This window comes from Cebus imitator, unplaced genomic scaffold (assembly GCF_001604975.1).
Source record: "Cebus imitator isolate Cc_AM_T3 unplaced genomic scaffold, Cebus_imitator-1.0 Scaffold242, whole genome shotgun sequence".
NCBI lineage: Eukaryota > Metazoa > Chordata > Mammalia > Primates > Cebidae > Cebus > Cebus imitator.
In genome coordinates, this window is record NW_016107557.1 from 1,663,134 (window position 1) to 1,679,777 (window position 16,644).

Below are 16,644 nucleotides of genomic sequence, written 5' to 3' on the forward strand. Positions count from 1 at the left end.
TTATTCTAGTTAGCATTTCATCTAACCTTTTTTCATGGTTCTTAGTTTCTTTGCATTGAGTTAGAACATGGTCTTTTAACTTAGAGGAGTTTGTTATTACCCACCTTCTGAAGCCTGCTTCTGTCAATTTGTCAGTCATTCTGTTTTTTTGTTCCCTTGATGGTGAGGAGTTGTGATCCCTGGGAGAAGAAGGGGTGTTCTGTTCTTTGGTGGTTTCATCCTTTTTGAGCTGTTTTTTCCCCATCTTCGTGGATTTATCTCCCTTTAATCTTTGAAGTTGGTGATTTCAGGAGGAGTCTCTGAGTGGACTTACTTTCTGTTGAGGTTGGAGCTGTATCTTTTTTGGCCTGTAGAGTGCGTTGCTGGGCTCTCTCAGGTTCAGTCAGGTTGCTGGGTGGGTGGTCCTTCCCTGGAGTTTGTTTGCAGATGAGATTGGCCCCACCTTCCCAATGGCATCTCTCCCAGAGCTCGATCTTCCTGGTTGGGGTCAAGCTGGTGTATTTGCTGCCAAGCTCTCTAGTGGGGGCTTCAGTTTGAGTTCTGTGGAGGTGGGGCCTGCCAGGCCCATGGTCTGTTTCCCTGCTTTCAACTTTGCCTCCCTCTGTGGGAAGGTCAGTCCTGCTGACCGTAGTCCAAACTCCCGCCCAGGTTCCTGTGACAACTTGCTGAGCCTGGCGGTAGCCACTGCTCAGATTTGCATTGACTACTCACAGCTCCCCACTGTCTGGTAGGGCTCTTGTGGACAGTGGGTTGCAGGAGGGATGAGGTAAGCACAGGATGCGAATCAGAGCACTGAGGGGGTTGAGTTCCCAACCCTCCGAGCTGGCTGCACCGTTCAGGTAGGCACACAACCCCTGCTCTCTTGATTTGCCCCAGTGGGCAGCTCTCGCCCTGTGGCTCCTTCCCTGGGCCTAATTCCAGTGCCCTATCAGTCCCACAGAAAAGAACCCGGCACCTTGTTTGGAATCATGAAGTCCTCTAGCCCTCTGCATCTCAATCGCTGGGAGCTGTGTCATCTTGGCGCCCTCAAAATGACTCTTCTTACTAATTTCAAATTTTGCACTCACTTGCAACTGAACTGGTTTCTGGTATCTTGGTCTATAAATTAAATTGGTGTTTCTTTGCGGTAATAATGACTGGTACTTCTTCCTATTTTGCCATCTTGCTGATGTCAACCCCCACTTCATATTTTAACCAAAACGGAAAGAGAACTAGTTCACAGAATCCAGAATGCTTTGCATATCAAAAGGAAATATTTGAGTGCTGGGAGGTAGGGTATATTCTTAAATATTACAAGCCCTTCTTTTACAGATGAGAAAGCCCAGTCTACAGCCATACCACCCTGAATGCGCCGATCTCATCTGATCTCAGAAGCTAAGCAGGGTCGGGCCTGGTTAGTACTTCGATGGGAGGCCACCTGGGAATACTGGGTGCTGTAGGCTTTTACAACAATATTTAAAAAAAGAGAGAGAGAAAGCCAAGGCAGAGGTAACACAGCGAAATCGTAGATCCCGAAGATTAGGGGTGAACAGTGACAGGTATGCAGCAGGCACTTAAAAATGAAAACTATTTTTATTATTTCTTTTATACTAAAATTCTTTTGAGTTGGGGAAACTATCCTGGATTATTGGGGTGGGCCCAATGTAATTACAGGGTCCTTGTAAGTGAAAGAGATTTGAAGATGCTAAACTGCTGGCTTTGAAGATAGAAGGGCCCATGAGCCAAAGAATAAGGCAGCCCTGAGAAGATGGAAACCAGCAGAAACACATTCTCCCTAAGGCCTTCCTTAGGAGCACCACCCTGCAATCACCCCAACTTCAGCATTGTCAAACCCATTTTTGGATTTCTAACTTCTAGAACTCAGAAGTCTGAATTTAAAAGCAAATTTGTGGCTGGGCATGGTGATGTAATGCCTGTAATCCCAGCACTTTGGGAGGCTAAGGCAGGAGGATCACCTGAGCCCAGGAGTTTGAGACCAGCCTGGGCAACATGGCAAGAACTCGCCTCATTTCACTTAAAATACATAATGAAAATTAATTAATGTACAAATTAAACCGTGTGTTTTAAGTCACTAAGTTTGTGGTGATTTATTACAGCAGAACTAGGAAGCTAATACAGAGTCTGAATTGTAAAAAAAAATACATTTAAGACAAAACTACTTAGGATATAAAATTTTATTATACAAAATTTACATTTGTTGTATATAATGAAAAGCATGACCCTTAATCTTTTTTTCTTTAATATCTGCCATGAAAGTAATTTCCTAATTCATTCTCAGATCATACAATTTTCTGTATAGAATGTTTAATAGTTGTGTTGGTAATAAGTGTTTTGGGTATAAGGTATAAAAAGGAAAACAGATCAAAAAAGTGCAGGGGGAAGACCACTGCCAAAGAGTAATCTCCAAGAACTTGGTATTTTCCACCGTGAAGTAGCTGCTTTTTCATCACTCTGTAATTGAAGAACAAAATATTTTAATCTTTAAACTTTACCATTAAATTTCCTTTTAATATGTATTATAAAACTCTCCTTTTTGTTTCTTTTGGTTGATACTTTTATAGCCAGGTTTTACTGCTAAGGAGAAATAAAGTTTCTTTGTCTTCATGTTAACTGAAGATAAATTTCTTTAAGTTCCAAATTATAAAGAGATGCCAGAAAGGCTGCAGATGAAATCTATTAGGGAAAATCACATTAAAAAAGAATAGGGGTTAAAAAAAAATCATGTGATTTGTATCTTGGCAAAAGCATGAATTTAAAAGCCAGTTACCCACCTTATAAAGCAGCCTTATGGGGTGTTCTGTTATGCCTAAGGGCTAACTCACTTTCCTGGGTATAATGCTCTCATTTCATAATAAAGAAAAATACCAACTCTAATACATATTCAATAGCTACAGTATTACTGATGACATAGCAATACTTTTTACTTTCCTAAAAAAATTCCTGAATTCCAAAGAAGGCTTGTTTATTATTGCAAGACTATGTCTGGCATAATTAATGTAACATGAATAGTAAGTACAATGAAGAATTAAGGATGTTCCTTTTCCCAAAGTCAGATTTATTTATTTATTTTATTCGTAGAGACGGGGTTTCACCACGTTGGCCAGGATGGTCTCGATTTCTTGACCTTGTGATCCGCCCACCTCGGAAAGTCAGCTTTAATTAAACAACTGTAAATAATAGGTTGGTTAACTGTCCTCTCATTTTCAAAAATTCAGCTTAAACTAAATTTTTTGTAAAGATATGTCTATATTTAATATAAACCTTATTTGGTCGACTTAGGTAGTATATAAAATGCAAATTAATGAATACACACAATCAGACAAAGAAGAGGCTTAAGCTATAATAAAACTTACAGGTGGTTTGATTATCTGAAGCCACTCATTAAGATACTCAGCAAGACCTAATGCATCTGGGACGTTGTCCCCTTCTGAAACAAATTTCAGCAGAACTGCCATTTGGATTTCTTTAGAACAGCTAAAAGAAATAAAAATAAGAATCAGTATTTTTTCACAGGTACAACAGCTGACTCTAGTGTGTCTGTTTTTACAGCTATGATAACCTGCCTGGTTTTAGGAAAGGAAAAGATACCACATTATAAGATCACTTATCATCTCCCTTTGCCCCACATGATGTTTTCTACTTGTGAGAGCAGGCCTCTGTAACACTGGGGAACATGCACGATCATGCCTCACCCCACTGCTGCATGAAAAAGCAGCCTTTCTGTCCTTGGCTACAGCAGATATGTTATGTTCTGATCTACTCCCCAAACCTGCTTCAGAAGATGGTAATTTTCAGAAGCACTACAGCAGAGGCTGAAAAAAAATAACACCTAGTTACTAATAATCTAAAGCAGTGAGGGAAATTGTGGAAGCTAATGGAATCATTAAAGAAAAGTCACTACTTCTTCGAAAAAATGGTTGAGTGATTATTAAGTGTTAAAGCATTATCTGCAAATTTTATGACTCAATCCCTGTAATAATCCTGAGGAAGCTAATAATTAGCTCCATCTTATAAATGAATCAGTTTGGAATAAGGGGAACAAAGACAGACACCAGGATTCAGATTCGAGCTCTTCCACTTACCAGATACCTTGGGCAAGTTACTTAACCAGGGGTGTTCCTCATCTATAAAAGGGGGATGATAATGGAACCTACTTCACAGATTGTTGTGAGGTTGAAAGGTAGTAGAGGCAAAATGCTTAAAACAGTGACCACATAGTAAATATGACAGAGGTATTGGCTACTCTTCTGAGGTAACAGGTTTAAAGAGATTGAATACATAGTTAACATGCCCAAAGTTGTATATCTAGTAAGTGGCAGAGATGGTACATGAACTTAGGTCTCTCTAGCTCCAAAACGTAAGTCTCCTATCATACTGTAAACGCCTCAAGCTAGTGAGATGAAGATATACCAATGCAAAAAGTGTTCTGCTTGCTAGTAAATGCAAAAATTATTCCTAATACCCTAAAACCCAAGAACTATGAGAAAAATGCCATGCCAAAACTTGAAAGCATGAGACTGACAGAGAGCTACAGAAATAAAAGTGAGCGAAGTTCTAAGAAAGTGATTTAAGACACAGAGGAGACTGGTATGCATGTTAGGAAGTCTCAGATGATACCAGGCTAACTTACCACAGTATCTCAGTCTCTAAAAACCAGAAAGTAGAAAATGTTAGCCCCATTCACACTAGCCCAGGACTTGGTTCTCAAATACCCTAGGGGCTCTCAATCTTTGTGTGGAACCACTATTAGCTCTGATGGCTAAGAAAATTCCAGTTCCTAAGTGCCTCTGCATTGATGGCCTCTGGCAAGGCTCTCGCCTGAAGAAGGCTGCCTCTCAGGCTGTGCCTGCATTTTTAAGGCTTTAACTTGGAAAGTGCAGGGCATGCTCTTCAGCTTACTGCGCCTCTGTTAGTTTGTAACATAGTGTGGGATAATCATTTTACTATTACCCTCTGGCCTTGTGTTAAAAAGAAAGGCAGAGGATGACTATTTTATTACTTTTTTATTTGGAACTATTTTATTCTGGTTGATACAACTGAGTATTTTAAATATTGCTTCCTTAGGGTAATCTGCATTTCCAGAATGTTCGATGCTGAGTAGGTCTAACTTTTAAAATATTTTCTGTTTATCACTGCTAACTTTGTGGGCAAGCTTGTAACTACCCAGAAGCTGTTCTTTCCCTGGCCTCATAGTTTCACCTTATACTCATAGCTTAGAATTCAGAAAAAGACCCAAGGAGACAGACCTCCGGACTCTTATGAGCCACCCCTGCCCTCTGGTTCTCTGCCCTGTATTTCCAGTTGCCTTGGCTCCTTGTAGTCTTAACTCATCTCCACTCAGCAAGACCACTGTGCTCTGTTTGGGTTCCCCTGCCTGTGCTGCAGTCCAGAAGTATCTCCCAGCGGAAAGCCGGGCAACTGTAGACTTTTAAAATTTGCCTTCTCTCAGGGATGACAGTTGTGTGCTGCCTGTAGTCTAATGTCTGGAAAACAGCTGTTTTCGTAAATTCTGTCCAGTTCCAGTTTTTTTATGGCAGGAGGGCAAGTCTGGTATTAGTGACTCTAATTGGTCGGAAGCAATAGTCTAGGAGGACTGATCTGTAAGGTAAGTGCAACAAAGTATAGAAGAGGTGGAGTGCAGAGACTGGCAACTTCCTTGTTAGAAGACAGGAAGAGGCAAGGCTGCAGACAGGAGGTGAAGGGTGAGCTGACTCTTAGAAAGGAGGTAGGTGTTTGCAAGGAGGACAACAAAAACACAAGGGAAATGAGAAAATACTGAGAGATAAGTGAAAATTAAAACACAACATGTCAAATTGTAGTGAAAGCAGTGCTAAGAGGGAAATTTATAGCTGTAAATACATTCAGTAAAAAAGAAAAAACTTTTAAATCAATAACCTAAGTTGACACCTTGGGAAAGAGAAAAAAGAGCAAACCAAACCCAAAGCTGCAGAAGAAAATAAAAACTAGAGAAGAGAGAAATAATAGAGAAATAAGTTTGCCTGTAGAGGTTGCAAAGACTATCAGAAGCCCTAAAAAGTCATACAAAATAAAGCACTAAATATAACTTTTTAGGAAACAATTCTATAACCAAGTTTAAATCTCTCTCCTAAATACGAGCTCTAAAATAGTACCTGTTTTATAAATATATTTTCAAAGTTTCAATAAGTAATCCAATATATTCCGACTGTCTTAATTTCATTTTGTTTTTGAGACAGAATCTCCTCTGTCGCCCAGGCTAGAGTGCAGTAGCGCGATCTCAGCTCACTGCATTAATTTCCTTTTTTTTTTTTGAGACGGAGTCTTGCTCTGTCACCCAGGCTGGAGCAATCTTGGCTCACTGCGATCTCTGCCTCCAGGCTTCAAGCGATTCTCCTGCCTCCAGAGTAGCTGGGACTACAGGCGTGCGCCACCACATCTGGCTTATTTTTTGTATTTTTAGTAGACATGGGGTTTCACTGTGTTAGCCAGGATGGTCTCTATCTCCTGACTTCGGGATAGGTCTCCTGACCTCTGCCCGCCTTGGCCTCCCAAAGTGCTGGGATTACAGGCGTAAACCACCACACCCAGCCTAATTTCATTTTTAAGTAAAGTGGGAAACAAATGAACAGGCAAACAAACTCACCTTTCATCATAGAGTGCTTTTGTGATACCTCCTCCTGGAATACGGATACAAAACTCGGAATCATCTATTTCAGGAATACACCGGCTTTTTTCCATTTCTTGCCAGTTAAGGCTCTTTATTTTATTTTGAACACTTTTTTGCATAGAAGGTGTAAGGAGGTACCGGAATGGAGTACTAGAAATAATCGTATAGTTAACTTTTTAAAAAGTCACAAATATGAACTTGAAGGCAAACATTGGTTCTCTAGCTAAAATTCTCTTGGTCTCTGTATATTCTGCTGCACAGGCAAAAAACAAGTATCAGCAGACCTAAGTAAAAAATATTGCTCTGATTTGCTACTTACATAATTAGGAGACAATATAAAGAGACAGAAACACTTAGGCAGGCTCACCGCAAAAATCTCCCACAGCTATGCTCCCTTCTGCCACGAAGCCTGTAATGTCTTTTGTGAAAGTTCTATAAATTAGCTCATTTTGAAAGGTAACTTGGCTTACTGGTATTTTTTTCATCCTGATTTTATACGTATATAAATAATAAAAGTTATGATCTATGTGATCTAAAAAGGTTGCAGTGAGCCAAGATTGCACCACTGCACTACAGCCTGGGTGACAGAGCGAGACTCCATCCCCCCCAAAATAAAAAATAAATTATCTAAAAGCTACATCTTAGGGCCAGGTGCAGTGGCTCATGCCTGTAATCCCAGCACTTTGGGAGGCCCGCAAGTGGATCACCGAAGGTCAGGAGTTCAAGACCAGCCTGGCCAACATGGTGTAACCCTGCCTCTACTAAAAATACAAATATTAGTTGGGCATGGTGGCAGGCACCTGTAAATCCCAGCTATTCAGGAGGCTGAGGCAGGAAAATCGCTTGAATCCAGGAGGCAGAGGTTGCAGTTAGGTGAGATTGTGCCACTGCACTCCAGCCTGGGTGACAGAGCAAGACTCTGTCTCAAAAAATAAAAATGAAAATAAAAGCTACATCTTGGAGTATGAGAGTATTCTATATGATATCTTACCAATGTTATGTGATAATGATAGCTTATAGTTCTATTTCTGGGATACTTTGTCTTCCATTTAAGAACTCACTCTGATATGCCAGGGGGCTACACTTTAGGCAAGTGGATTTCTGCAAATACAAATGGTAGCATGTGGCCAGGTGCAGTGGCCTCACAAATGCAATCCCAATACTTTGGAGGCTGAGGCAGGCAGACTGCTTGAAACCAGGAATTCTGAGACCAGCCTGGGCAACATAGCGAGACCCTGTCTCAAAGTAAATTTTTTTTTTTTGAGACAGAGTCTTGCTCTGTCACCAGGCTGGAGTGCAGTGGTGTAATCTCGGCTCACTGTAACCTCCGCCTCTCAGGTTCATGCAATTCTGTCTCAGCCTCCCGAGTAGCTGGGACTACAGGCACGTGCCACCATGCCCAGCTAATTTTTGTATTTTTTTTAGTAGAGATGGGGTTTCACCATGTTGGCCAGGACGGTCTCAATCTCTTGACCTCGTGATCCGCCCGCCAAGGCCTCCCAAAGTGCTGGGATTACAGGCGTGAGCCACCGCGCCTGGCCTAAAAAGTAAATGTTTTTTTTAAAAAATGATTGCATATATGGAAATAAGTGAAAATATTAATCTTTCAAAAGTTATCAACCAATAAATCTTGAGTACCTTTTCTCCTGTTCTCTTAGTTAGCTGAGCTCTGTGATGTTGTCATGCCTGTGACAGGAAACACTAAGGCATGGTTCCCAATCTCTCTCTCTCTTTAAACCAAGTCTTCCTGTGCCCCAACTCTACTCAGCTCACAGGAACTGAAAAGATTTGTTTAACTGCACTCCCTCCCATCTCCTGACTTTCTTTTACCCTCCTCTTTCTAAACTCTAGTGAGGAGAGGTAAGGATCTACATGGCTTTTAAAGGTTAACTTTTTAATAGGGAAATTATCATAGTATAATCCATACCAAAAATAACTTTCCAGAGGCAGGAACATACCTACGAAGCTGCAGATCATTACGCTGATATGAATGACTGCTTGAAAGAACGATGACTCTGGCACAGCTGCTACTTTTCACCCAGGAAAGCAGTTTTTCACAGAATGGCTTTGATTTATACTTTGCATACCATTGAGAGAATAAAAAAAAAATCTAAAAGTTAGTCTTAGAACATACGAACATTCTATATATTTCATCAACTTTATGTGATGATATATCATTTATATATACTGCAATTATTTTCCGATCCACTTACTGTGCTTAAACTGAAAGTAAAAGACCAGTGAATTATCTAAAGTATCTTTATAATTAAGAAATGAATGGCCGTGCATGGTAGCTCATGCCTGTGGTCTCAGTACTTTGGGAGGCAGGTGGATCACCTGAGGTCAGGAGTTTGAGACCAGCCTGGCCAACATAGTGAAACCCCATATCTACTGAAAATACAAAAATTATCTGGGCGTGGTGGCGGGTACCTATAATCCCACCTACTCAGGAGGCTGAGGCAAGAGAATCACTTGAACCCGGGAGGTGAAGGCTGCAGTGAGCCAAGATCGCACCATTGCATTCCAACCTGGGCAACAGAGTAAGACTCTGTCTCAAAAAAAAAAAAAAAAAAAAAAAATCAATGAATCATGAGGACAAAGGAGAATTTCCAGTTCTCTACTTAAGTAATTGATTGTTACCTAATAACCGATACACGGTCATCTGTGAGGGGCTCTTGCCAGAAATTTGTGACCCGAATTTGGTCACATAGAAACAATCAGATGAATGGGGAATGCCCCACATCCGGCCCTGACTCCTCAAAGTAGTGAATATTATAAAGAAAGAAAGGGGCAGGCCAATTTAACTCTGAAGGATAACAACTAAAAAGATGTAACAGCCAAACACAACCTGCGAACCATGAATGGATCCAGAATTGAAGGATATTTTGGGAACAACTGGGGAAATTTGAATATGTTGGATGATACTATTGAATAATTCATTAAATGCTGGTTTTCCTGGGGTAATGGTGTCCTTGTTGGGGTAATGGTGTCCTTGTTCTTGTAAGAGGTGTGCTGAAGTATGTAGGGATGACACAATTATGTTGCTAGCCTACTTCTGGATTGTTTGGAAGAAGGAAACTGCGTGTACATGCGTAGAAAGCGAGAGATCAAGCAGGTGTGGCAAGATGTTAAAAGTTGGTAAATCTGGAATGTGGGTCATAAAATTCTGGGGGAGCCCACTTTATGAAAACTTTTCAAGGACTGCCCACAAAATAACTATTCAATAAATTTTAAAATGCAAGTAAGTAATGCAGGCTAACTTTTAAAAATAAGAAGGTAGTCTAGTATAGAGCTTAAGAAAGGCAGGCTCTGGGCCAGGCATGGTGGCTCACTCCTGTAATTCCAACACTTTGGGAGGCCAAGGTGGGCAGATTGAGTGAGCCCAGGAGTTAAAGAACAGCCTAGGCAATATAGTGAGACCCTGTTCCTAAAAATAAAAAAAAATTAGGCATGGTGGTGCACGTTTGTAGCCCCAGCTACTCGGGAGGCTGAGGTGGGAGGATCACTTGAGCCTGGGAGGTGAGGGCTGCAGTGAGCCATAATTGTGCCACTGTACTCTAGCCTGGGTAATACAGTGATACCATCTCAGAAAGAAAAAAAAAAAAGGAAAAGAAAAGAGGCAGGCTCTGGAGCCAGGCTGCCTGGGTTGGAATATGCTGGTCCTGCCTCCCACAGACCATGTCTCAGGCAACTGCTTAACCTTTCTGTACTTCAGTATTTCCTTTGAAAAATGAAGATAATACTAGTACCTGTCTCATAGGACTGTCGTGAGGATTAAGTAATAAATATAAGGTACTTAGAACAGTACCAGTGCAAAGAATCAATGCTCAATAAATGTTTGCTATTTTTAAATCACTCTTTACTTCCAGCTGCCAAAAACTTAAATTATATGTTAAATAATTTTTTAACTTACATTGATTAGGAAGAGAACAAAAAGCCATGTGGTACAATGTAAAAATATTATGAACTCTCCCTGCAAAACTTTGGGTTTATAATGTTGTTAACAAAAGAAAGCAGTGATTGTAATGTAAGAATTAAAAATAGTCTTAGGAGCATTATTCATAATAGTTAGAAAACTGGAAAAAATATAATGCAATTTCAGAAGTACCATGGATGAATTATGGCTTATGTATACAACTTACCACCACACAGAACTGAGAATGAAAGAACTTTGGTTACTTCCAAAAACGAGAGTGAACCCCAAAAACAGAAAGTTGAGGAAGGAAGCTAGTTGCCCTAAGTACAGACCACAGGATTCCACCAACAGAATATTGACTAGGACGCATTATGGGGACCTCTGGAGTGCTGACAATGCTCTATGTCTTAATCTGTAAGCCTGTTTCACAGAGGGTTTACTGCGTAAAAATTCACCAAGCTGTATACTTATATGATTTGTGCACTTTTCTCATGTATGTCATACTTCAATGAAAGTACTATGCAGTTAATCATATCACTAAAATCCTGTATTTCTAACTTTCTGAACAGATGATACCTCAGGTCACTCCAAAAAATCTCTCAGCAAATATTTACTGAGAGCTTCTCTATGTGCAAGACACTATCTTAGGAGCTGGGGATATAAGAGTAAATGACACTTCATCATTCTTTTCAGAAGCTTACTTTTGGCGGGGCCCACTGGGTCACACCTGTAATCATAGCACTTTGGGAGGTCAAGGCAGTGGATCACCTAAGATCAAGAGTTCGAGACCAGCCTGACCAACATGGTGAAACCCCAACTCTCCTAAAAATACAAAAATTAGCCAGGTGTGGTGGCTGGCGCCTGTAATCCCAGCTACTCAGGAGGCTAAGGCAGGAGAATCGCTTGAATTCCCGAGGTAGAGGTTGCAGTGAGCTGAGATCTCGCCACTGCACTCCAGGCTGAGTGACAAGAGTGAAACTTCATTTCAAAAAAAAAAAAAAAAGGGACAGGTGCTCATGCCTGTAATCCCACCACTTTGGGAGGCCAAGGAGAGTTGGTCGCCTGAGGTCAGGAGTTTGAGACCAGCCTGGCCAGCATGCTGAAACCCCGTCTCTACTAAAAAACATACAAAATTAGCCAGGCATGGTGGCATGTACCTGTAATCTCAGCTGCTCAGGAGGCTGAGGCAGGAGAATCGCTTGACCCCACAAGGTGGAAGTTGCAGTGAGCTGAGATTGTGCCACTGTACTCCAGCCTGGGTGACAAAGGAAGACTCCATCTCAATCTATCAATGACTTGCCAGGCAGTGATGAGTTTCAAGAAAGTTAATGTAGGAAAAGGAGACAGAAAGTGTTGTCAGAGGCTGGGCACAGATGCTCACGCCTGTAATCTCAACACTTTTGGGAGACCAAGGTGGAAGGATCCTTCAAGCTTAGGAGTTTAAGACCAGTTTGGGCAATATGGTGAGACCTCCTCTCTACCAAAAATTTAAAAAATTTAGCCAGACATAGTGGTACACCCAGGAGGTCGAGGCTGCAGTGAGTTATGATTGTGCTACTGCACCCAAGCCTGGGCAGAGCAAGACCTTGACTCAGGAAAAAAAAAAAAAAAAAAAAAAAAAAAAAGAGGCTAGGTACGGTGGCTCACACCTATAATCCCAGCACTTTGGGGAGCTGAATTGCTTGAGCTCAGGAGTTTGAGACCAGCCTGGGCAACATGGCAAAACCCCACCTCTATGAAAATCACAAAAATCAGCTGGGCATGGTGGTGTATACCTGTAATCCCAGCTACTCAGGAGGCTGAGATGGGAGAATAGCTTGAGCCTGGGAGGTGGAGGTTGCAGTGAGCCAAGATCATGCCACTACACTCCAGCCTGGGGGACAGAGCAAGAAAGACCCTGTTTCAAAAAAGGAAGAAATGACTATCTAGGAGGGCCTTTCTGATGAAGAAACATTTAAGAAAACACTAAAGGAGGTGAACAATTTGGGTCTCTAAGAAAATGAATTTTGGCAGCGAAACTAGTGGAAAGACTGAGACAGGATGAGCTTAATGTCTAACAACAGGGAAGCCAGTGTGGCTGCAGGTTAGACTCCACAGAGCAGCAGTCTGGCAGAACTCCCTCTCACCATGACTCTTGTTATGCTGGTCATTTGCCATATGGGGCTCCTGAGAACTTGAAACGTGATTAGGGTGATTGAGGAACTAAACAGCTACATGTGGCTAGTGGCTACCGTATTAGATGGCATAGACATAGAGCCTCATAGGCCCCAGAAAGGGCTGTGAATTTGAAACCATCCCCAAAAAGTTAAAGAAACCAATGACTAACAGAAATTCTTGAGTTTGGGCTGGGCGTGGCTCACACCTGTAATCCACCCAGCACTTTGAGAGGCCAAGGTGGGTGGATCACTTGAGGCCCGGAGTTGGAGACCAGCCTGGCCAATATGGCAAAACCCTGTCTCTACTAAAAATACAAAAATGAGCCAGCGTGGTGGCGTGTGCCTCTAATCCTACAGGCTGAGGTGGAAGAATCACTTGAACCCTGGATGGCAGAGGCTTCAGTGAGTTCAGATCATAGAACTGCACTTAAGCCTGGGCAACAGAGGAGACTCTGTCTTAAAAAAAAAAAAAAAAAAGAAAGAAAGAAAGAAATGATTGAGTTTGCAGCATAGTAGATAAAAAACAACTTGCTAAAATACTGAAACTTCCTCCCCTTATGGGATAAAAGCATTGGCTGAAATTGGTTGGAACCAATATGGCCAACTGAAGTCTGCACAGAACAAGCTTGCTGGTGTCACAAGCTGACTCTCCACCGCCATGTTTCATGCTCATTCCCCAAACTGGCACATGGGTCCTATGAGTTAGCATGAAGGATTTTTGCATGCCAAAGGATTTTCCAGATCTCCCCTTTCCTTCCATCGCTAATCTACTAATCTCAGAATCTACCCTCTGATCCTTTTCTAATAAAAACACTGCCTTGAAGCCAACATGGGGAAGCAGATTTGAGCTTGACTCCTGTCTTCTTGGGAGTCAATTTGCAAGCCTTTCTTTTTTCAAAAAAATTTTGAAAAATTTATGAAGCCTTTGTTTTTTCAAAAACTCGGTGTCATAGTGCATCAGGCAGCAAACCCCTTTTCCTGGATCACAAATTCATTTTGAGTGAGAGGAGAAGCCACGGGAGGGTTCTGAAGAGAGTAGCGATGCGGTGTAGGTTAAGAGGATCATTGGTCCTGCTGTTGGTGGGAGGTGGCTGGGGCAAGAGTAGAGTCAGGGGCATGAAGATGCCAGTGGTTTGGACTCAGTGGTAGCAGTGGAGGAGAAAGAAGTCGGATTCAGAATATTTTATGACACATACATAATTTGATAGATATATAATTTATATGTAGATGCCACCAGCTGAAATGTAATACAAATGGAATAAACCTCTACTATTCATATGCTTAAACGTTTTCACCATGAACTCAAAGTATATAACACTCAAGATAAAAGTCCTACTTCCTTTCTATATAATTATGAAAAAATGGAAACACATCTGAAATACTGTAAGATTATTTCTCTATAGAATCAGATCTTCTTAACTGTACATACAATAAAACAGTAGTAATTTTTTAATGTTAATTCCTAATGATACTGACTTGGTATTTTCTCATTACACTTTAGTAAACAAAAAGTCAACTACATCATACTAACCTTAATAAAAATGGATCTTAACTGAAGAGCCACCAGCTTTCTTGAAGGCAATGAATATACTATTAAAACAAGAAGAAAATGAAATCATACAATAGTTAAAATGAGGAAGTTATACAAGTTGAAATTATTATGATAAAAAATAAAAATTCAACTATAATACCTTTTGCATTTAAATATTTTCAATAATTAAAATATGGAACATATATGTCATCTGGTTAAAATAAGACATTTTAGAAGTACCTTAAAATGAGCCAGTGAGTTTTAATCTATGGAACAGATTCATTTCTGAAAAGTTAACTGTGAGAGAATATAAAAAATTATTTTTCTTCTGACTTTAACTGTAAAAATTGAGAAGTATTCCCCTGAAAATTTCTGGTATTACGACAAATAAAATCATCCTTAAGAAAACTGAACTTTTTGGCTTTTGATATTCTCCCCTCTTGTCTCCAGAGAACAGCAACACTCATTGGGATTAATAGAAGAAACAGTAAAAGGTAAGAGAATGCTAGCCATGTAATAAAATCCCTGAAATAGGTACATGTGTGTTCCTCAGAAGTTTTTGAAAGATCTAAAATAACATGTAAAATGTCCTGTGAGTCAATGTGTTTGCATTTTTTTCTGGGAAAAAGATCCACAGCTTTCATCAGTGGGCTACAAGGGGCCCACTCTAGAGATGCTTAAGGCTTCCCTGCCCAACTTCACTTCTAAGAATGAGAAGCTCCTGTCTCAGTCAGGGACAAAAGAGTCTCTAAGGACACAGGATTACTATTGCACTAAGAGGCAAATGTTGGTTACTATAAAGAGATTGCAAATAACCCTAGACTGGGCAAATCCTTTGGTGGATCAGGTCTCTACTGTTACAGGTTTTTCAGAGATTGTTATGGCTGGCATGATGTGGTATGACAGGGGGTGGGAGGGGCATGCTGAACTCAGCAAATCTAGCAAGCACTAGGTATGTTCAGTCCAAAGGAAGTTTAGCAATTAGGGGAAATGAGTATACATTTAGAAAAAAAGAGACTTCGGCACAGCTTACTCAGCCTCTAACCTATCCTTGACAAACACATGTAGTCCAAATCAACAACAGACCTAGGTTTGAAAAAGAATGTATCGTGGCAGGTGGGCAGGCTAAGCTTTGTAAGCTACCCCTTCTTCAGTAACAGCAATACTCTCCTCATCAGTATATCATGCAATTCTCTTTTTTTGAGACAGAGTCTCGCTCTGTCATCCAGGGTGGATGTGCAGTGGCGTGATCTTGGCTCACTGCAACCTCCATCTCTTGAACCTCTTGAGAATCGCATTCAAGCGATTCTCCTGTCTCAGCCTCCCGAGTAGCTAGGATTACAGGTGCACACCACCATGCTGGGCTAATTTTTGTATTATTATTTTTTAAGATGGAGTCTCACTCTGTCACCCAGGCTGGAGTGCAATGGTGCAACAGTGGCTCACTGCAACCTCCACCTCCTGGGTTCAAGCGATTTTCCTGTCTCAGCCTCCCAAGTAGCTGAGATTACAGGTGCATGCTGCCATGCTGGGGCTAATATTTTGTATTTTAGTAGAGATGGGGTTTCACTGTATTGCCCAGGCTGGTCTCGAACTCCTGAGCTCAGAAAATTCACCCGTCTCGGCCTCCCAAAGTGCTAGGATTACAGGTGTGAGCCACTGCAGCTGGCCTATGCAATTATTTTTGTTGCTAGGTTCCTGTTTCCTAGTACTTTTTTCTTCTGATGTGATACAACATGAAAGCAACAATACCTTTTATGTATTCTGCCTCAAGACATTAACCTTTTATCTAATCAAGCCTTTAGAGCTAACTTCAGTTACAGAAAATACAGGGGATAGAAGAACAAGCCAAATGACATGAGGACATAATCAGACAAATCAGAAAGTGGGACATTATATAAGACAATGGGCCCAATCTCTTCTTCAATCAATCAGTTTGTGATAGGGGGAAAAAAAAAAAAAAGAGAGAGACTGCTCTAGAGTAAAAGAGATTTCAATGGCATAGTATAACAATGGGATATATGAGGGGTCTTCAAAAAAGTCACAGAGAATATGTATTTATGAAAACATTTTTGTACCAAAATAAACTTGTACTGACTTGTTATAACATGCCTGAAAAGGATCTGGTTTGAGGTGCTAAGAAGTATAAGACATTAAGTGCCCCTATCAGAGCAACATGAATTCTGCTTAAACTGAAGGGAGAACAAACATCAAATTTATGGTGAAGCTTGGGTAGGTAAATGGTGAAACCACTGATGCTTTAAAAAAGTTTATGGGGGCTGGGCACAGTGGCTCATGCCTGTAATTCCAGCACTTTGGGAGGCTGAGGCAGGAGAATCCCTTAAACTCAGGAGGCAGAGGATGCAATGAGCTGAGATCACACCACTGCACTCCA

General features: G+C 41.0%; 1 protein-coding gene and 1 non-coding gene across 3 annotated transcripts in view; one reads left to right on the top strand and one right to left on the bottom strand.

Annotated features, from left to right (window-relative positions):
• The first annotated feature begins 1,324 nt into the window (after positions 1-1,324).
• On the top strand, positions 1,325-1,442 carry LOC119466942. Its single transcript, XR_005195453.1, has one exon. It is a non-coding gene; the product is annotated as a 5S ribosomal RNA (ribosomal RNA).
• Positions 1,443-2,156: 714 nt separating this feature from the next.
• PSMG2 (proteasome assembly chaperone 2) overlaps positions 2,157-16,644 on the bottom strand; it is a 22,572-nt gene continuing 8,084 nt past the window's right edge. The window contains exons 3-7 of one of the 2 annotated variants that reach the window (XM_037727868.1): positions 14,250-14,308; positions 8,605-8,723; positions 6,623-6,796; positions 3,354-3,474; positions 2,157-2,451 (exon numbers count right to left, since the gene is read on the bottom strand). In XM_037727868.1, the coding sequence (XP_037583796.1) occupies positions 2,362-2,451; positions 3,354-3,474; positions 6,623-6,796; positions 8,605-8,723; positions 14,250-14,308 (563 nt within the window). In that variant the 3' untranslated portion in view covers positions 2,157-2,361. Of the gene's footprint in view, positions 2,458-3,353; positions 3,475-6,622; positions 6,797-8,604; positions 8,724-14,249; positions 14,309-16,644 lie in introns of both variants that reach the window. The other variant, XM_017498463.1, reaches the window with a different exon arrangement.